General features: G+C 39.8%; 1 protein-coding gene across 5 annotated transcripts; it reads right to left on the bottom strand.

The window, feature by feature from the left end:
- Window positions 1–4,857: 4,857 nt before the first annotated feature.
- On the bottom strand, window positions 4,858–18,718 carry LOC116180812. 5 transcript variants are annotated; one of them, XR_004147164.1, is made up of 4 exons: window positions 8,895–9,092; window positions 8,371–8,456; window positions 5,225–5,384; window positions 4,858–4,995 (listed from the first exon to the last, which is right to left on the bottom strand). XR_004147164.1 is itself a non-coding variant. In XM_031500945.1 (4 exons), exons 1-4 carry the CDS (start codon window positions 18,390–18,392, stop codon window positions 4,873–4,875), a joined length of 375 nt encoding a protein of 124 aa, XP_031356805.1. In that variant the 5' UTR covers window positions 18,393–18,718; the 3' UTR covers window positions 4,858–4,872. The 5 variants fall into 5 exon arrangements, 4 of the variants coding, with proteins under 4 accessions (XP_031356805.1, XP_031356802.1, XP_031356804.1 ...); XM_031500945.1 differs by lacking the exon at window positions 8,895–9,092 and adding an exon at window positions 18,387–18,718; XM_031500942.1 differs by lacking the exon at window positions 8,895–9,092 and adding an exon at window positions 17,966–18,272.
- Between the last annotated feature and the right edge of the window lie 2,885 nt (window positions 18,719–21,603).

Raw genomic sequence — 21,603 nt, 5'->3', positions numbered from 1 at the left:
TTTTTAAGAAGCATTAACAACATATTTATTTCACTGCTTATCAATATTTGAAACAACTTCGAACCACTGTCTCAATGCGTCACTTAAAACGTTAGGCAATGAATTAATGTTTCTCAAAATAATATAAAATGGAAACGGAAAGGAGTCCATGTAAGATTCTATACGTAGCAATTTTCCATCTTTAAAAATAGGCATACGAATGTCCAAAATGGAACTTTTGCTATTGGGATTATCAACAATAACAAAAACCATAAAAATGTTCGACAATTTAGCTCGACGAACGGCTTGATTTACGTAGGTTTCACCTTCGGAAAAAATCCCTCGCCCGTCACTAACAATAATTAATAACTTTGCAATCAACGCGCTGCTAGCACCCTGTGCCGAATTGAGCATCTCGGTTGCGAAGTCCACCAATTTCCCCACGCACGTTTTTTGTTGTAAAAATTGGAAATTTTGCAATATATTCGCGCCACTCTTCTCGGTGAAAGTATCCACTAACTTGTGCAACACTCGTGTTGTCTCGCCGAAGCTCAACACCGACAGCTGCCCGCTTTCCAGTAACGTCAGAGCCTTCGAGATTAACGACACGCTCTCGAAAGCCAACTCCTTCGAGTGGTTGTCGGACATACTGGAGGAGTCGTCGATCGCCAGCACGATCTTATACTCCCTTTTCGACGGTTTCGTCCGTCTCAACCAGATTTTGTCCTTGCGAAATTGTGACGCGATGTACGGGATCACCTTACGCATGTTAATACGCCGACCGGTCCGGTAATCGCCTTTCAGACGCGACGTTTGCGTAGGCTCGAGAACCAGACGAAGCTGTTCCGATAAGTTCTGTGCTAACGACGACGTTACCGATGTTATCTTCTTCCAGGCGTGTTCGGCTTCGACGTTCGAAGGCGGCTGAAAGCAGTAAACTACATTAGACTTGCCCCCTTCCACCCCCATTCATTACTCTCAGTCAATGTTAGAGTTATCAGGTCTTTAGGAACTTTGATATCGCAAATGTAAGATTTAGATGAGCGGGAAATATATGCAATCCTAGTACGATCCAGACCCCCCACCCCCCTCTAAACTTCTTTATTTTAGTTTGGTACCACCCAAATTATCCGGATTGAATCGCTAAGAAAAAAATGTGCCGTGGGCGATTCTGCCCTTTTAAGTCTAAGAGTATGTGCACCAAATTTGGTTCCAATCGGTTCAGCCGTTTAGCCGGAAGTGAGTATGACCAACATACCGACATCATCAAGATTTTGTTTGATTCGGATTCCTGGTGCTTCAAAACACGTATTTCCGTCAAGAAAGGGAGGGGGGCATTTTTTACCCCAATGCAATACCTTCCTTACCGAAGTGCGGGTGGTAATATGCCCCCCGAAGTGCGGGGCGGGGTTTATTGAGCGCGCCCCCAGGTGGTGGATAGGAGAATGATTCAGGCATTTGTTCACATGTGACGTCCAGGTTAATGCATAGAATGAGATGCTCGCAGCTTCTGAAAGAACTGTTGGTCATATCTATTACTACATCTCCGCCCTGCTCTCCTGTTGTGACTAAGGACCTGCGCCGTCTGGATACTGGTCTTTAATAAACCAGCTATGACGAGAAACCATACATCTTCAAGTTGACTGTGGTCACATCTCGCGAACTTAGAAGTGTAGGGAGTCTTGACTAAATCGCCCAGACCAAAAGGGGACAAGCTCAGTAAAAAAAAACCTAAACTTAAGGCCGAAGCGCCGAAGATTCGGTCACCAATAAACGAACTCTGGATACCAGGGAACCTACAGTTTGTTTCTACATTACAAAATACAAAGAAGTATAAATTGTGCACAACCATGTGCAGATAAAGCGCCTTTTTTTAAACCGAAATAGCTTTTGTTTTGACATCACCAATTGATATATTTCTTGCAGACGCCTCAATCACCCTTTGTGAGTACCCTCTTCCGACAATCCGTTCCTGAGGTATAAGGGAATATACCCGACCACGAAAAAAGGTCGAGGAGGAGGGCTATAGTTGGTAGAAATTAATTCCTTTCGTTGAGACCTTTGATTAGAGTACCATGAAGGATAAAACTAGTTCCGCCCCCCCCCCCCCCTTTTCCTCGGCCCCGTACTTTGATAAGAGGACAGAAAGAAGGGTGGTAGTTGGTAGAAAACGGTTCCTTTCGTTCAGATCTTTCATTAGAATACAATGTAGAATCACATTAACCCCCCCTCCCCCCTCCCTCAAGCTCCGTCGCTCAGTGATCTCGAAAAAGAGTCGCACGAGAAAGTTTGTACAAACCAATTTATTTCGATGAGACCTTTCATTAGAATACCATGAAGGGTAGAACCTGCGTTTACCTCCCCCCAGCCTCATTTTCTAAAGTTTCACTTGGCACCACTAAAGGCATGCGTATGCAAAATCGGAGACTAATTGGTTGTCATATGTAAAAGTTATGGACGTTTTTACTCTTCCAGATCTCAGGAAATAATTCGTGGGGGGGGGGCTATTAGACTGCTAACTTCAAGATATAGGCTACCTACTGCAGAAAATTGCAGGGTTCTAAGACCATTCCCCTAGAAGTAGTTCAAAACGGCAGAAGTGGGTCCGGACGGACAAAACGCAAATAGCACATTTTTAGCCAAGTTAAACTTTAGAAAAGGAGGGGGAGGGGGGTAAACACATGTTCTACCCTTTATGGTATTCTAATGAAAGGTCTCATTGAAATAAATTGGTTTTTACAAACTATAACTGTCCCGTGCGACTCTTTTTCGAGATCAGTGAGCGACGGGGTCGGGGGGGGGGGGGGGGGGGCGATTAAAGTTTTTTAACCTTCAGTTTTCTGTTGTATTCCATTGTTTTGAATCCGAGCTTAATTCGGCTACGAGTCGATCTGAAATTATTTTCGAGCCGATCAGGACATCCATAGTTGGGAATCGGACCGCGTTTTCCCGTCTTATTAATATCCGAGCCCCATTCAGAATTTTGAAGTTAACCTTGGAATAACCCTAAAGGTCATCGTCAAGGCAACCACAGTTTAAAAATTCACAAAAACAAACGCTAACGAGTGAGACGCATTAAGATATTGTTGCTTCTTGTCGAGCGACAGAGCCGGGGGGGGGGGGGGGCAGTGAGAACTACTTCATGTCTCTCATGAAAAGTCTACAACGAAAGGAACTAATTTCTACCAACCATAGCCCCTCCTCCATTCGACCTCTATGTGATCGGGTATATTCCCTTATACCTCAAGAACGGATTGTCGGAAGAGGGTACTCACAAAGGGCGATTGGGACGTCTGGAAAAAATATATCCATTGGTGATGTCAAAACAAAAGCTATTTCTGTTAAAAAATGCGCTTTATCTGCACAAGAGTTGTGTACAATTTATACTTGTTTTTAATTCTTAAAAAATGCGATAAAAAGTGTCCCATGTGCTGAGAACTTAAGTGGACACACTGTATACGGATCATCCTTATTAATTTGACCATTAGTACTGGAGTTTTCCCGGAACGCCTCAAGCTGCTAGCTTTTTTGGCAGAATTGCCTTAGAGGTCGCCACTAGTCACGTTTGTAGAGTTCACTAAAACGTTAATTCTGTTTCACATGAAATCTAGTCTAGAAAACTAAGATATCTGATCTAATTCTAGCGATCGGGGTATCGATTTCTGAAAGGGGATGCCAGGACGCAATATTTCAAGTGTAACTTATCCAGGAAGATGACTGGTGTCCCTCAGGGATCAATACTGGGACCCGTTCTACTATCCCCAAAAGTTAACTGCAACTTTGGTCCTTCTCCAGGACGTACGGAATAGTATTAAAGATGGTGCTGAGCAACGAGCTGACCTTGACCAACATGTTCCTATTATCACTTTTCACTTAACTACACGTCATTTTGAAAGGGGCGTTAATTATTTCTCAAGACAGGTAGGGATTAAGTTAGAGAGAGATTTTTCGGGCATTCTGTTTTGAGCTACGGAAACGTTACCGGTACTGCGAAAACACGTATTTTTTCGGGAGATTGGATTTGGGACTAAAAGGAGTGGCACGAGAAAGTTGCTATTTTTCGGGCATCGTAAAGCCAAGTGAAATTTTCGTACTACGAACCGAAGTATAATAAAATCCAGGCCCAGAACCAAGTTTATATTTCGGGTGATTCTTGAAACGGAAATACGAAAGAAATAAAATTTAATTTTCAGAAAGAAAAAAATCTCCGCTCAATAGTGCAGAAAGCGTCGGGTGCGTGAACATCATCATTACGCATAATTCACACGGTATTAGATAAATAGGTCACTGAACCAACTTTCTTATTTGTGGAGCAAATTTTACGCATTTTTCAAATGGTAATGCTGCACTTGCAACGCATTAAATACGGACTATATGTTAAAGCCGAGTGTGCAGAATGTTCAAATTTGTTAATTAAATTTTGAGACAAAGTCCTGCTAATACCGGGTGTTCAACAACGAATGACGTTTATCTATATCTCGGGGAGATCTCGGAATATTTTAACAATGTATTAGTATACTAATGTCGATGAGAGGAATGCATAAAAAATTTTGCTTATTATAAATACAACACCCTACATTATATTATATTATTCCTCTACACCTAAACTTATCCGTTTTTATGTCAAAAATTACATTTGCAGTCAAAAACTAAACTAAAAAAAATATTATATTCGCGCGTTTAAAACTTCCACTATTGTTCGTCTTCACCGTAATAGTTTGTAATACTCAAGTTAACCTTGAAACTGAAGTTTCCCTAAAAGTATTACACGCTCACGATTATTAGTGTTCCTGTCCCTGTCTCAATTGTAGGGGTTAAGCGAAAATGTCCATTATACATAGTAATATAAGGCCGCGCCTCTTAATTTCTAACTTCTTAAAAATGTCCAAAAACTTACCTGCGCGTCGATACATTCGATGACCCAAGAATGGTAATCGCGGGCTTGAGCACGTGGTTTACTTTAACTTCGTTGTTGTTATGGTGCCACGGAGGAATGGGCTTTGTTCTGGGTTTATTCTGCAAAAAGGTTTCTATCAGACTTGCTGTGTACAGGGTGGAACACTGATTATATCTTTTGAAACGGCTTTTTATGGTATCTACTTCTTTAAACTACCACTTTTCATTACATATTATTAAACAGTACCCTTTTTGGATACCATAAAAAGCTTCTTTAAAAAAATGTTTTAAAAACAGACTCAGTGTTCCAGACAAAATGTACACCCTGTATAATTCGCAATAACGTTACCTGATTGTTTGAAGATGGGAGTTTTTTTGATCTTCCGTAGACGTCGACGCGTGACGCTACGTTGGGCGCGGACTTGGTGTTTTTCGGCGAGGGACGATTGGTTTGCCTCAAGGAGTTCGTCGAACGTAGACTTAAAGTTGAATTTGACGACCGAAATCCGCTAAAAAATCGCATTGGAAAATGTAAAACACCCTATATATTGGAGTTAGCATCCTCCACCCCGAGTATATTAATAAGTGCAGTTTTGATTACCAATCCGATCCCAATATGACAATTTTCAATTTTTCACCAATTTCGTTGGAAAAATTCTAACACACATTGAGTCAACATTGTTTAGTCTTCTTGCCAAACTCTCTTTTGGGTTAGATTGATAAAGCATAATCGGGTTTTTCAGATTCAGATTCTTCGGTTTCTCAGATTCTTCAAGGTTTTTAAGGACTTCTGGTTTGTCAGATTTTTCGAATCAATCGGATTCTTTGGATTGATCAAATTTTACAGATTCTCCAAATTTTTCGGATACTTTGAATTTTTAGTATTCTTCGGATTCGAATTCAGTAGAGGGGAAATGGAAGCTAGGGGCAAAACGTATCTGTCGGTGGAGTCAGGCTCGAATATCTCGAAAACGGAGCGTCGCTGTTAAAGAAAAAAAATGGAAGGTTTGAGTGAGAGAAGAAATTTCGCCTGTCGGGGGGACTTCAAATCCGAAATCTCAAAAATCGATAGAGGTACTCTCAAAGGGAAAATGCAAAGCCTGGAAGAGACGTATCTGTCAATGGGGTAAAAACTTGAAATTCAATCAGCCGAGATAAATGCACCTTTTCTATTGGTTTACAGGGCACGCAGCCGTGGCATTTGTTTTGGTTCCGTTTCGGTGTTTTTTTACTGGGTGACATATACACAACTAGAGAAAGAAAGAGAAAAGAGAGAGTTCCCGCTTAATTTTGATCGCAAACACGAATACCTGGAGTATATAAATCGGCCGTGCAATTTTTTTGTGAATCGCGGAATAATTATAAAGCGTCTGTGAGTCTGAATTTTATTTATTTATTATCCCTCTCTCTCGTTCTGGGTCCTCTAAAGGCTTGTAGTTCAATAAACAGAGACGATTAAATTGAATGAAAAATTTGCCATGCAACAGTTCACCTGTATCAAATCAAAAGCGATCCAGTTTTCAATTTTCCTTGGAGGGAGCATTTTCAAGGAAGGGCGTAAACAGCGATTCCAGTTATACATGTAAGTTACTTTACTTTTTTTTTCAATTGCAATCCATACCGCCGGTGTTCCTTTCTTTCAAAAAACGTTTGGCCCTTTTCATGCAAGTGCCAATTCTCAAAGGTTTTGGGGGGGAGCGTTAAACCGGGGGATCTGGAATACCCTCCAGTATACGAAAATCCGATTACCATTTTTCTAAGGATCAACTAATCTTCGTATACTTGGTGGTTACCTCTCTCCTAAGAGTCAACTAGTTTTCTTATACTAGGGGGGGGGGGGGGTAATCCATACCGCCGGTGTTCCTATCTTTCCAAAAACGTTTGGCCCCTTTCATGTGAGTGCCAATTCTGAAAGGTTTTGAGGGGGAGCGTTACACCGGGAGTCTGGGGGGTATATACCCCCCAGTATACGAAAATCCGATTACCATTTTTCTAAGGATCAACTAATCTTCGTATACGGGGTGGTATTCCATACCTCCGGTTTTCCGTTCTTTCCAAAAACGTTTTGGTTCTTTTCATGTGAGTGCCAATTCTAAAAGGTTTTGGGAGGGAACGTTACACCGGGGGGTATGGAATACCCCCCAGTATACGAAAATCCGATTACCATTTTTCAGGATCAACTAATCTTCGTATACTGGGTGGTATTCCACACCTCCGGTTTTCCGTTCTTTCCAAAAACGTTTTGGTTCTTTTCATGTGAGTGCCAATTCTAAACGGTTTTGAGGGGGAGCGTTACACCGGGAGTCTGGGGGGTATATACCCCCCAGTATACGAAAATCCGATTACCATTTTTCTAAGGATCAACTAATCTTCGTATATGGGGTGGTATTCCATACCTCCGGTTTTCCGTTCTTTCCAAAAACGTTTTGGTTCTTTTCATGTGAGTGCCAATTCTAAAAAGTTTTGGGAGGGAACGTTACACCGGGGGGTCTGGGGGGTATGGAATACCCCCCAGTATACGAAAATCCGATTACCATTTTTCTAAGGATCAACTAATCTTCGTATACTGGGGTGGTATTCCATACCTCCGGTTTTCCGTTCTTTCCAAAAACGTTTTGGTTCTTTTCATGTAAGTGCCAATTCTAAACGGTTTTGGGAGGGAACGTTACACCGGCGGGTCTGGGGGGTATGGAATACCCCCCAGTATACGAAAATCCGATTACCATTTTTCTAAGGATCAACTAATCTTCGTATACTGGGTGGTATTCCATACCTCCGGTTTTCCGTTCTTTCCAAAAACGTTTTGGTTCTTTTCATGTGAGTGCCAATTCTAAAAAGTTTTGGGAGGGAACGTTACACCGGGGGGTCTGGGGGGTATGGAATACCCCCCAGTATACGAAAATCCGATTACCATTTTTCTAAGGATCAACTAATCTTCGTATACTGGGGTGGTATTCCATACCTCCGGTTTTCCGTTCTTTCCAAAAACGTTTTGGTTCTTTTCATGTGAGTGCCAATTCTAAAAGGTTTTGGGAGGGAACGTTACACCGGGGGGTATGGAATACCCCCCAGCATACGAAAATCCGATTACCATTTTTCAGGATCAACTAATCTTCGTATACTGGGTGGTATTCCATACCTCCGGTCTTCCGTTCTTTCCAAAAACGTTATTTCTACAATAATGGCGGGACTTGTAATTGTGATCAAGTTATCGTGTCTTACTATACATACTTACTCTGTATAGGTAATACAGATTTTTCGTCTAATCGAAAACTTACCACTATCCTATCGACAAATGACTATTTAAACGGAACACCCTATATGTAATGATAACCACAGTTATTTTTTCAAGAAATTCGGTCGTAAATTAATTTAAATTCATCTGACAAAAACACAAACAAACAATTTCCTACTACAACCAGGAAGTGCAATTGGTAATCAAAGCCATCAACAAGGAAGCGTGTGAGTGTACGATTGGTTGCCTATAATACATACCTCCCATTAGCCAGTGGTCGCTTTCTCAGCAAGACTAAATTGTTCTTACTGACGATCTTCGACGCCGATTTCGGTTTCACCTCCTTCTGCAACACACAAAATTAGGATAAGTCAAAATGCGACGCGCGACACGCAACGGACCGGCCCAAAGAGATCCCCAAAGATCCCCATCGCACCGCTCCAATTAGACGGAAAGACTCGGAATGCGCTCTTATCGTCTTTATCGCGCTCTAATCTCTAAAAGGAGGAATCGACCGGCCCCGTTTTACGAGTTCGCAATAATTGTCCTAAATAAGGAGCAATTAAGACGCTTTTCGGCAGTGACTAATTGCGTAATAAAAATAAATATTTATAGCGAATGATTCAGGGCATAAACGGCGGCGAGAGTAATTATTGGAGCCTGAAGTGAAGACTTTCGCGTGGTTACGTAAGGGAATCGATCGCCACCTTTGCAACCCCCTGCGACAACCCCCCAATCCACCAAGCGACGCCCGAATTAATTTCTAAACGACAAAAAAACAAACCTTTAAACGGACGGTGAGGCGATGCCACTTAACATCGAGAGCACGATAACGCACAAGAGGCACTAGATTTCTTTTCTGTTTACGTTTTGGACTTTTGTTTTGAATGCGGTGCGCTTGCGTCGCATCACAGAAAGGGATGCCGCCGACAATTGAACGGCAGATGTTGGCAACGCTGCCGCGCCGGTTGCAACAAATTAGGAAGTTATTATCTAACGAAGAAGAAAAAAAAATGTTGACTTACTTCTTCGCCTTCCATTCTATCGCACCTTCGCTTTGTTGTACACGTTTGCCAGATGATGGTCGCTTATAAATTAATTGGGAACGATAAAGCGCCTGCTCGACGCAAACTAAATAGAATCCCACAACTGCGTCAATTACTAATAAAAAAAAAACATGTGTTGTTGTAATTAATATGTGCACATTATATTAAACCACATGTTGGTTTAAAAAATTGTTAAAAGAACACGCTCTATTTCTGGCGGCTTCGTGCGGCGATCGCATGGGAGAGTTGCGACAAGTTCACGCCGCATTATTAGGGAAGCGACTGGAGGGAGACGTATACTAATTTGTTTATGGGGGCGGGGTTGATTAAAAATAAATATCCGTTAAATTTATCCCGCAAGTTCATCTTGTAACGATACGATTTCAATTTAGGAACGTTTTCTCGAGGTTTTTCTGTCGGTTTTGTTTAATATTTACCTATTTTTATGCGGGAAATCAGGAAGTTTATATTTATTGTTTCTTTTTAGCGCATTTCCACAAAAATAAAAAAAAATGCGCTATTGTGGCCACTTTGTCCGTCCGTCCGTCCGTCCGTCCGCTCGTTTTGCGACGCTACTAGTTTTTTATCTTAAGAGCTATTGTTCTACTTTTTTCGCTATTTGGTTCGTTATGGTGTCGAGTCTTGTACCAAGGGAGGAATTTTTTCTGTACCGCTTACAAAAAAAGTTATTGTAAAAAAAAACAAAAAACCCGAGAAAAAACCGTTTTTTACATGTTCCATAATTTTACACTTTTGCCGTTTATTAATGATCCTAGAGATCGTTTATAATTTTGCATTGCTATCTGTCGTCTGCCTGTTGGTCTGTCCGTCTGTTCCTTTGTCTGTCTGTCCATCTATCTGTCCGTGTGAACGATAACTTTGTTTAGAAATGTTCGATCGCTTTTACATCTCCGTTAGTTATGAACTGAATTGCATGAAATTCAATATGGGCATAGCTTTAGCCATATAATACGCAATGCCAAAAGTTGAATCGAATCGATTCAAAATTCACAGTGCCCTTTTCGCATCTCGACCATTTATAAACCGAATTGCAAACTTTTTTACTTATAAAAGTATTTGAATGAAATTTGATACATAGGCACTTGGAATAAAGGAAAATCAAACGCCAATTTCAAAATTTGGTTTTGCGCATGCGCAGTGCCATCTTTTTTATTTATGGAAGAATTTAAATGAAATGTGATACATAGGCACTTGGAATAAAGGAAAATCTAGCGCCAGTTTCAAAATTTTATTTTGCGCATGCGCAGTGCCAACTTTTTCATCTATGGAACCATTTAAGTGAAATTTGATACTTAGGCGCTTGGAACAAAGGTTTGCGCATGCGCAGTTCCAACTTTCTTACTTAGAAAAGCATTGCAATGAAATTCTTCTCATAAACTGAAATTGAAGTAGCACGTCAAAAATGGATTGCCCATGTGCAACGCTATCTTCCATATTTGTGGCCGGATTTTTACGATTTTAACAGAAGTTGCATCTTACAAATGGGAAATGAATGCAAGTGGAAATGCGCTTTATGTAAATCGTTTACGATTACTTTTTAACTTGTTCTTCTTTTGCGTGGTTAGATCCGGTATGGGGACGCGGGAAGAGTAGGCACTGCATGCGGTAAAAGTTCGCTAACGCCACCCTCCGTTGTTCGGGGTGATTCTAGTGGGACTTGTGTTAGGGTGCTCCACACCTGCACTACGTCGCATGGCAATCCTTGCTTGGGCGAGTGGCGTCCGAAAAACCTACAGGTTTTTTTGTTTTCTGCAGGGTCGAAGGGTTCTTTGCATGGCTCTGTTCTAGAGTAATAGTTTGACTGTACAGGGTGACGCAATAAGACTGTTCCTCGGCCATATCTCGGGAACCGTTTGTCGTATGACTTAGGGATATAAAAAATTATTGCGTAAATCGGTTATGAAGGGCGTAACTGCCATCTTTAATTTTAAAATTGCGTTTTCTTTAAATTTCACATAATAAACTAAACATTCTTTTTTCACATTTTTAAAGAGAACCAGTTTATCTATCATTTTCGTAAAAACAAAAACTCAGTTATTTCAAAAACAAAGATGGCGTGGGGCGTTCAATTGTTTTTGCAATAACCTACTTTAACTTCTTAACCGTTTGACCGATTGTAACAAATTTGGTATGATTAAAAAGAGCATTCCTTGGGCAACAAGAATCAACTATATTTATATAGTTAAATATAAATTATAGTTAAATATAGTTAATTTAGTTAAATCCTTCTCCGCCAGGGGGCTAGTTTTGACACTATGATCCAAAATCCTAAAAAAATCAAAAAAATCAAATGGAATGATAAGACTTTTTCTTTATGAAAAAGTAGCCAAATAAAACCCAAAAAGGCCAGTGAAAACCGTTTTTCAAAATCTCGTTCCTAACCTCAAATATTGGGAAAATGAGATTAATTAATTAATTAATTAAATGCTTATTTGACGTATTTCCGGTATTTGTCGATGGTGCGAAAGATTGTTTGGAAAAGGACCCTACACTTTTAGGTAGGCCTTGGAAAATTAAACAAATGAAACACGATGCATTATAAAATAATAACAGCCGTAATTTGTAAATTATTCTGCTGTGTTTACATTCAGAAAGTGCAGTTTTTTGAATTTGTAATCTTTTCTAAAATGCCGATGTTTTTTACGAAAATGATAGATAAACTGGTTCTCTTTAAAAATGTAAAAATAGAATGTTTAGTTTATTATGCGAAATTTATGGAAAATGCAATTTTAAAATTAAAGATGGCAGATGGCCCTCTGTTGGTCATTTTTAGAACTTGAAAATATTTTCCAGCGATTCTTCATAACCGATTTACCCAATAAATGTTTTTACCCCTAAGTCATACGACGAATGGTTCCCGAGATATGGCCGAGGAACAGTCTCATTGGGTCACCCGGTACAGTGGTAATAAACTAAGAAATATGTAAACAATTGCTTTTTCTAAGTGTAACCAGGAGGTGTGAAACTCGATTTGTGTATAATTGAGGAACTTTGCATTTTAACCAATCAGATTGCTCCATTCTGTCATTCAACTGATCTGAGGTTAAACCATTGTGGTGCAACCGGTCCATAGATCCCGCTCTGTGCTCCACGTTGGGCGCCAAAAAATCGCAAACACCTGTTCAGCTAGCTCAATTAGACTGGAGTATTAGGGTCTCCAGCCTCCCGACACGACAAAAATCTTGACGTAAATGTTATTAATTTAAAAAATCAGCAGCCTTAACAGCTTCCCAAAATTCCAAAAAAAATAATTAAGAAATTGCTAATTAATATCTGATATAATTCCGCGTACAAAATAGAAAAATTTAACTTTGGGCTCGATTAATCACAGAACCAATCATTTACAGATGTAACAAATTATTTGACATAAAACAATCAGGCTGAAAGAAAAACTGATACTCAGGGAGGTACCACGCAAACAAGCGATCGATAGACAATCTCCGGTCAATGGCGAATTTCTTTCGAACTGATGCACAAACACCAAGCGGTAATACTTTGGAACTTCACTTCTTTAATTGCACTCCTGTCGAGACTCCTGTTCATGTTACGACACTGACTTCGTTGCGTTTGCAATTATATTGGCATTTTTAACACGACTTATTAAATGCTTCTTGGTTAGAAATCGGCATTTTAGAAAAGATTACAAATTCAAAAAACCGCACTTTCTGAATAATTTACAAATTACGGCTGCTTTTATTTTATAATGCATCGTGTTTCATTTGTTTAATTTTCCCAGGCCTGCCTAAAAGTATAGGGTGCTTTTCTTTCGCGCCATCGACAAATACCGGAAATACGTAAAAAGTAAATTTACGATACAATTGAAGCATTTTTATTAATTAATTAATCTCATTTTCCCAATATTTGAGGCTCGATTTGAGGTTAGGAACGAGATTTTGAAAAACTGTTTTCACTGGCCTCTTTGGATGTTATTTGCTCTTTTCAACCATTCCAAATTTGTTAAAATCGATTAAACGGTTAAGAAGTTAAAGCAGGTTATTGCAAAAACAATTGAACGCCCCACGCCATCTTTGATTTTGAAATAGCCGAGTTTTTGTTTTTACGAAAGTGATAGATAAACTGGTTCTGTTTATAAATGTGAAAAACAAGTACCTAGGTACAAATTGAGCACAACCCTTGTGCAGGTAAAGCGCACTTTTTTTAAGCATGCCTACGAAATTTCTTCCATAAATAAGAAAGTTGGCACTGCGCATGCGCAAAATGAAATTTTGAAACTGGCGTTAAATTTGGTTTTATTGCAAGTGGCTATGTATCAAATTTAATTTAAATGCCCAATGGTTATATTTCTTCCAAAATGGCCGTCTGACACACCTTCAAGGTATAAGCTACCTACTGCAAAAAATTCCAGGACTCTAGGACCATTCCCCTAGAAGTAGTTGGAAACGGCAGAAGTGGGTCCGGACGGACGGGCGGACAAAACGCAAACAATAGCACATTTTATTTAATTCTTAAAAAATGCGCAAGGAAAAGGTGAAGCGGGGTTCCCGACTTTAATTGGTAGCGCCGTTTTAGACACCGATAAGGAAATCAAGATACTGTAACTAATTTGCAGGTTGTAGCCGTTCCCGTCGAGCGTCTGATAACTCTCCGATAGGATTGTATGATATTTAATCTGTCGCTTGATCCCCAAATTGCGGAACGCGATAGGTGTTAACTGAACTACCAAATTTCGTAATTTCAGTCCGGCCATTTAAGTAAGTATAATTAACCATAGTTAATTGTGTTGCAGAAAACTTTATCGAAATGGGTCGTGTTTGGTATTGTTGGAAGCGCGCTTAAATAACATGAATTTTAAGACTGACAACGAAAACAGCATTCCTTATTTTCATATTCAAATACCAGTAGATAACCAATTTTCGCCCAGATTAGAATTTTTTAGTTCCACGACGTAGTGGGATCGGTGAGTTAAATCAGGTTCGTAGGTCATTGACCGCGGGACAATCCGCACTCCGCTCTCAGTTTAAAAAATAAGTCAATCACAACCAAAAGCTTCACTGAAAGTGAATTTACTCGAATCCCAGAATTATGAAGACCCTGTATTTCAATTTTGATTTTAACGTTAAATGTGGTTACAAATTAAGATTAAGCACATTAAATTATTTAATGATGTCCTTTTTATCTCCGGTCGTAAATAAGAAGTGTTCTTATCGCTGCGTAAGCTAATTAATTTCAAGATAAGGACGTGTTATCGTCGAAGTTTTTAACACGGGTGCAGATTATTTGAGTATTTGAACAAAACAGTCAGTTTTGCCATTATCGAGGCTTCTTGAAGAGACAGGTCAGTCTTGTTTAATTGTAAAGTTGTATAGAAGAAAGGGAGTTTTTCCACCATCAAAGAGCCCAGAGTTTAATGTTACGTCGAGAAGTATCAGCTTGGTGTTTGGTTTATGTGTTAGTGCGTTGGTTTAAAAGCGCAATTATGACCGGATAATAAGGATTATTTAACTTAATTTAAATTTTAAATTTTATAATCAAAATTGTTCATGTTAATGTTGTCAGTATTTGAGTTTAATTGAGCTAGCTGGACAAGTGCGTGTGGGTGACCGTTTGGCATTGCACATTGCAATTTTTATTTGGCGCCCAACGTGGGGCAATATTTTTCAGGCTCCTTTCAATCGGCCCTCAGAACTGGGAAGTAACAACATTTGAATGATTATACCAAGAAGCAACAATTGTACATATTTTGCAAGAACGGAGTAATTACTGTTTAAGTTTTTGCGTAGTAGATCGCTGCTAAGTAGTTACCGCATAGTTGGTAATTTTGGGTAGTCGTTGATAGCATTTAGTTTGTCGGCCGCGAAGGATTACTTAGTGTAGCGTGGGAATCTGACAGATCGTACGAATCCGATGAACTTTATGAGAAAATCGAAATAATTCAAAGAATCGGAGGAATCCCAAGAATCATAAAATGGCAAAAATTCTGAAAATTTGCAAGAATTCAGAGAAATTAAGTAATCCGTCGGATCATAAGATAAAACTAGTATACATTGTGCAGATAAGGCGCATTTTTTTAAACCGTAATAGCTTTTGTTTTGACATCACCAATGGATATATTTCTTGCAGACGTCTCAATCGCCCTTTGTAGGTACCTACTTTCCTTTGACAATTCACTCTTAAGATATAAGGAATTATACCCGATCACGACAAGGAATTGAGGAGGAAGACTATGGTTAGTATAAATGAATTCCTTTCGTTGAGACCTTTCATTAGAGTACCATGAAGGATAAAACTAGTTCCCCCCCCCCCCCCCCTTCCCCCTCCACACCGTACTTTAATAAGAGGACAAAAAGAAGGGCAGTAGTTTGTAGAAAACTGTTCCTTTCGTTGAGACCTTTAATTAGAATACAATGAGAGATAAAATTAATTTTTAACCTCCTCCTCTCGTATGTAATCTCAGGGAATAATTCGTTGGGGGGGGGGGGGCTTTTATGGGGGGGGGGGGGCTTTTAGATTTGATGGCCGTCTGGCACACGTTCAAGACCTGCGCCCTGGAGGGATTTGTTCCTGAACGTCTATTGAACCAGAACTACTTATGTAGATACCACACATCGCTCGGCTTCGGCTGCTGCGCCGCCTCGCCTCGCGCGTTGACATTCACCTTCGATTTTAGAACGCGGCCGATCGATATAGGGGACCAACGACGTTTCCGAATAAGCGCCAAAAATTTAAAAAGTGGAGGGAGGGGTTGGGGGTGGGAAGGATACTGCTTGCGACGTAGGAGAGGGGGGGGGAAGAAAGAGCGTCGGAGGAAAGACTTCGGCGACTTCTTAAAAACTTACCCTCCCCGAATCTAGTCGATTTCTTATTATTAAAGACAATTGATTTTAGCAAAATCTTTCTGAGCACTTTTGTATGTAGAATTCATCATACACAGTTTATATACAGAGTGTTTACTCTGATACTCTTCACTCGACTCTTAAAAGTATCATTTTGATGTCGAAGGAGCCGAGGGAATGCAAAAGTGATAGCTTTAAGCCAAGGGCGAGTTCGGCACAAACCTAGGCAGAGTAAAGATCTGACTTACCCCATCAGACCTTTACTTTGCCTAGGTGTGTGCCAAACTCGCCTTCGGCTCACTCGCCACTGATTTGAAAAGTATCATTTTTAACGTCGAACGAGCCGAGGGGATGCAAAAGTGAGAGCTTTAAGCCAAAGGCGAGTTCGGCACAAACCTCGGCAGAGTAAAGATCTGACTTACCCCATCAGACCTTTACTTTGCCAGGTGTGTGCCGAATTCGCCTTCGGCTCACTCGCCACTGATTTTTAAAAGCATCATTTTTAATGTCGCACGAGCCGAGGGAATGCAAAAGTGAGAGCTTTAAGCCACAGGCGAGTTCGGCACAAACCTAGGCAGAGAAAAGATCTGACTTACCCCATCAGACCTTTACTCTGCCTAGGTTTGTGCCGAATTCGCCTTCGGCTCACTCGCCACTGATTTTAAAAATATCATTTTTAATGTCGCCCGAGCCGAGGGAATGCAAAAGTGATAGCTTTAAGCCAAAGGCGAGTTCGGCACAAACCTAGGCAGAGTAAAGATCTGACTTACCCCATCAGACCTTTACTCTGCCTAGGTTTGTGCCGAATTCGCCTTCGGCTCACTCGCCACTGATTTTAAAAATATCATTTTTAATGTCGCCCGAGCCGAGGGAATGCAAAAGTGATAGCTTTAAGCCAAAGGCGAGTTCGGCACAAACCTAGGCAGAGTAAAGATCTGACTTACCCCATCAGACCTTTACTCTGCCTAGGTTTGTGCCGAATTCGCCTTCGGCTCACTCGCCACTGATTTTAAAAATATCATTTTTAATGTCGCCCGAGCCGAGGGAATGCAAAAGTGATAGCTTTAAGCCAAAGGCGAGTTCGGCACAAACCTAGGCAGAGTAAAGATCTGACTTACCCCATCAGACCTTTACTCTGCCTAGGTTTGTGCCGAATTCGCCTTCGGCTCACTCGCCACTGATTTTAAAAATATCATTTTTAATGTCGCCCGAGCCGAGGGAATGCAAAAGTGATAGCTTTAAGCCAAAGGCGAGTTCGGCACAAACCTAGGCAGAGTAAAGATCTGACTTACCCCATCAGACATTTACTTTGCCTAGGTGTGTGCCAAACTCGCCTTCGGCTCACTCGCCACTGATTTTTAAAAGTATCATTTTTAATTTAGCTTCGACAACTACCTGACCCTGTATACTTATTTTAAAAATGGCAGATTATGCATTAGAGTCGGTTTGAAATTGAAATGGTTTGATCCCCCCCACAGGACTGTGCTCGCGGCTCAGCGCGCATTGTCTGACGATTCCCACCACTATAATTTTTTGATTGTCACCCATCCCGTGACGCAAACCTTTTCCGCCAATAAACTAATTTTACCCATCCAATCAGATCGCTCGACAGCCATAAATTGATAACGTGGAGTAATTTCCCGCTTACCCGCCAATTCCCACAGCAACTTAGATAAGGACCACTGCAAAATAAACAAAATCTTTCCTGTAATCTGAACCAATCACGCTCCTTGATTTTTCAAACGCATGTTTACAAAGTCAGGTCCGTATTTACGGACCACTTGCCAATGTAAATCCCTAGAATGTAGATGACAAATAATTCTGTACCTATATGTATTTTTTTTGAAATAGTGAATATTTTTAAAAAAAAATTTATAAGTATATCTTTTTTGAGAAATGGGAAAGACTATGAATTTGAGTAATCTTTGAGCATGCACGAATTCAATGTAAAATGGAAATGTTGTTCCGCACATAGTAGACTGGTAGGTACTTACAGTAGCAACTGTCACCTGCCCAGTTTCGACACAACCAATATAGCGATGAGCTACCTCTTTCTTAGCAGGACCCATAGAGGAAGTATGGTGAACCAATCATGAGGAAGAACACATGACAAGATGCCCGATAAGATAACACACACTTTACGGGATTTAAACCAGCGACGATATGTCCATTGGGGACAAACAAAAGCACACATTAGCTTGTAGGTACTGTCATGGTACAGTATAATTGTCAAAAAGTGAACCATTACGACATGTGCATTCGAGCCTATGACATTCTAGTGCTGATATTCCAAGGACTCCTAATGTCCCCACTGTCAAATTACCTACAATAAACATGGCACTTTTGTACCTTCACTTCAATTCACTCTACAGTAAATAAACAACACTTAGGTACTTATACTACTCAAGTACATACCTGCATCTTATTTTTTTAACAAAAACTCGAACATCATTTGAGCACAAGCACTATAAACCGCTCTTCTAATGACAGACTGCAAATTTAGAACACGAACTAATTTACATATAACTAATTGCAATACACAAATTGCAACACATACAAAAGATCGAAACAAACACCTACGAACATTTTATTAATTTTCAAACCTACGTGCGGCTCGCAACACGTGATTGTAAAAGCGGCAATTAGTCAATCGTGCGTCGCCACTGGCCGAAATCGAGGTGAAAATTCGCAATCATTCCAAGAGCAAATTAAGGTAAATTGGGAGAAAATTTAAATTTGATCAACTGTTGACAGTAAAAACAAAACAATTATTTCAAACTTGTTTATGTTGAAGTTGTTGGCTTGTGTCTTCTTTTCGTGCATGAAGAGGACGGATAACGTAAGTCGTAGCTACCAGCGTACTCCTCCCATAGTGCACCTGTGCTCGTAACGGTCATATCGCGCCCGCATCAAAAAATCAGCTGTAACTAAACAGCCGGACACGCATGCGAAAATTATTCGCATCTAGATTATAACGCGACTCCAATGAAGCACATGCGTTGCTCGTTCGTTGCGTTTAACGCTTTGGCTTTGACTTTCGATCGAGGTTGAGTTCATTAGAAAAACTGTTGTAATGTACTTAACGCCCAACTTCACACTACAAGAACATGGAAATAAAGTCAACACGGCAACGTTTAAAAATGGCCACCCGAATGACTATTCCCTCCAAAACTAAACTAGATGCCGCTCAAATTTGAAAAGTGGTACCTGAACAAACATCTAAAGCCGAATTTATAGTTCCGTACCCGCAACGCCGTACCGTAACGTTTGGAATTAAACCCTACTTGTTGCGCGTGAACATTTATAATTCGCTTTAACGTTGCGTTAGAACGGTTACGGTACGTAGGAAATGCACAAATCTTATTTCTTGCGGTAAATCGTGCTAACGCGTTTGTCGTCGGCAGTACTCGGATAATTCAAACAGTTGAGTTTATCCTGACGTTCGTTTCGTTTATTTACGATAATTATTGACACTTTGTTGGTTATTATTAATTTGAAATGCACGTTACTCTTACTGACAGATGACATACAATGGCAGAATTCGTTTTGCAATAATGCGCAAGCTCATCTCTTACCACTACGGTAACTATAAATCGGATTATTTTCGTTAACGTAAGATTTTACGGTTCCGTTCTTACGGTTACGGAACTATAAATCCGGCTTAAGGCAGGCCGCCTTTACGTTAGTTGTAAACAACGCTTTGACCTGAAGCACAGTAGGGAAGGAACGTAAAATAAAACACTGAAATTGTGAAAAGTTTGTTTAATAATGATCGCAATTATTACGAGTGTAAAAACTCGGAAATTTAAGTCGAAATAAAGTACATTACAATAATAAACTTTGAAAATGGTAGTTCACCGAATAAAAATAGAATAAGCTGAAAAAAAAAAGAACTTACCAATTAAAAAACCAGCCGTCAAATTAATATCAAATTGTGTAATGTGTAATTGTTGAAGAAGACAATCACCGAATTAGGTGTCGTACTTCAATTGGTTACAGTTTTTACCACCCTCGTGACTGTTTCATTCACGGAGAAAATTGTTAGTAACAAACAAGTCAGTACATACATCAAACGAATCGGTAATTTCCACATATTAAAATCGGGGGTTGGAACCCATATGAGATATAGGTTCCGGTTCCGCACTTTTTAGGTAGAATTATTTTTAAGGGTTCCGGTTCCGGTTCTGTGGCTTGAGTAATTTTCGGTTCCGGTTCCAGTTCCAGTTTTTTTCGGTTTTTAAGAGTTCTAACATAAATAAATAAAATTATTATTAAAAAATACAAATTATTATTAATTATAGAAAATAAATAATACACAAAGTTAAAGTGTGTACTTCATTCTTTTGCATAAATATATTTATTTGGCTTAATTGAAACTTAATTTTAGCTTACGCATTCGTTTCACCTCTGTCAACTGCCTGCCTTTTTCTACTTTCCTTTTTTTCGCAGCAGTAGTTTCGACTATTGCTTTCCTCATACATTCTTCAACCCTCTTACTGTTTTTGATTCAATTTCGCTCACTTTAAAATATTCTATGTTTGTAGAAATTAGTGAGCAGCTCTGAATTAGAGAGAATTTGGAGTTTTGGCTTTTGAAATTTCTTGCAAGTTGCAAATTCTACTTTTAACGTAGTTCATAAGGCAACATTTTATTTTTGGCCTTTAAGTGGATAAAGGATCACTCACCGGCGATAAGGAATTAGAGCGGATATGACGTGTGCTTTCCAGAAAGTAAGATATGCTAACTCTAGAATTCCCCTATAAAAATACCGGTTCTTTAGCACTAATAGTAACGGTACCGGTATCGGTTCCGGTTATCATAACTTCTTAAATATCGGTTTCGGTTCCATGTAGAGCTCTTATAGATGCAATTTTTTTCCGGTTCCGGTACCGGTTCTTTTCGGTTTCGGTCCCAACCCCTGATTAAAATATATAAAATGACCAAAACGTATATGAATGTTACTTCAGGGACAAAACCAAGTAATCAACATCAATAAACATAAATTAAGCAAGCATTACACCAAAAACGTAAACAAGTACAAACAATAGCATAACGGTACCACATATGTGATTCTGCATTGCGGTTAAAGGTTAAACCAAGTAAATTTCAAAAACAAAGATTGAAACACACAAAAAATATAAAATGTGGCACACAAAACAACACAAATACGATATAAAGAAATGCAAAGATTACTACCTGCATTAAATAACACAAACTAACAACAAACATTTATGGAGCGACGCGTTCACGACCGCCATTCAAGACAAGATCCCTAATGTAACCCCCGTTCGTGATTTTTAGTTGGCGCAGGCAGCTTTTTCCCACCTAGAAATTGCATGGTTGCCAACTCTCAAAAATGTATGTATCGTCGCAAGTTGTATATGCAGAGTGGAACCTTTCAATATTATTTTCTGAATAAGCTAATCAAATCCTGAAATATCACCCGACAGCTACGAAGTGCTATGGCGCCTTGGAGATGAGTTCAAGTGCCTGTATTGGCCTGTAATTAACCACCAGCCTTCTACTACGTAACTTCACACACGGCAACAAATGGCCACCGAAATGGATTGTGTCCACACTAGTTTTTCTGTTCTGTTGCTTTCTCTATGGAAAAGCTCGTTTAATATTTATT

Source organism: Photinus pyralis, unplaced genomic scaffold, assembly GCF_008802855.1.
Source record: "Photinus pyralis isolate 1611_PpyrPB1 unplaced genomic scaffold, Ppyr1.3 Ppyr1.4_LG9, whole genome shotgun sequence".
Classification (NCBI taxonomy): domain Eukaryota; kingdom Metazoa; phylum Arthropoda; class Insecta; order Coleoptera; family Lampyridae; genus Photinus; species Photinus pyralis.
This window is presented reverse-complemented; position numbering and strand designations above follow the sequence as displayed.

Excerpts from the sequence above, each read along its gene's own strand:
- LOC116180812 (XM_031500942.1), bottom strand. The coding sequence starts at position 18,040 with ATGGGTCCTGCTAAGAAAGAGGTAGCTCATCGCTATATTGGTTGTGTC. Across the intron at positions 5,385-8,370 it reads CGACCACTGGCTAATGGGAG|CGGATTTCGGTCGTCAAATT; the intron begins GTATGTATTATA and ends GCGATTTTTTAG. Across the intron at positions 4,996-5,224 it reads TCCCATCTTCAAACAATCAG|AATAAACCCAGAACAAAGCC; the intron begins GTAACGTTATTG and ends ACCTTTTTGCAG.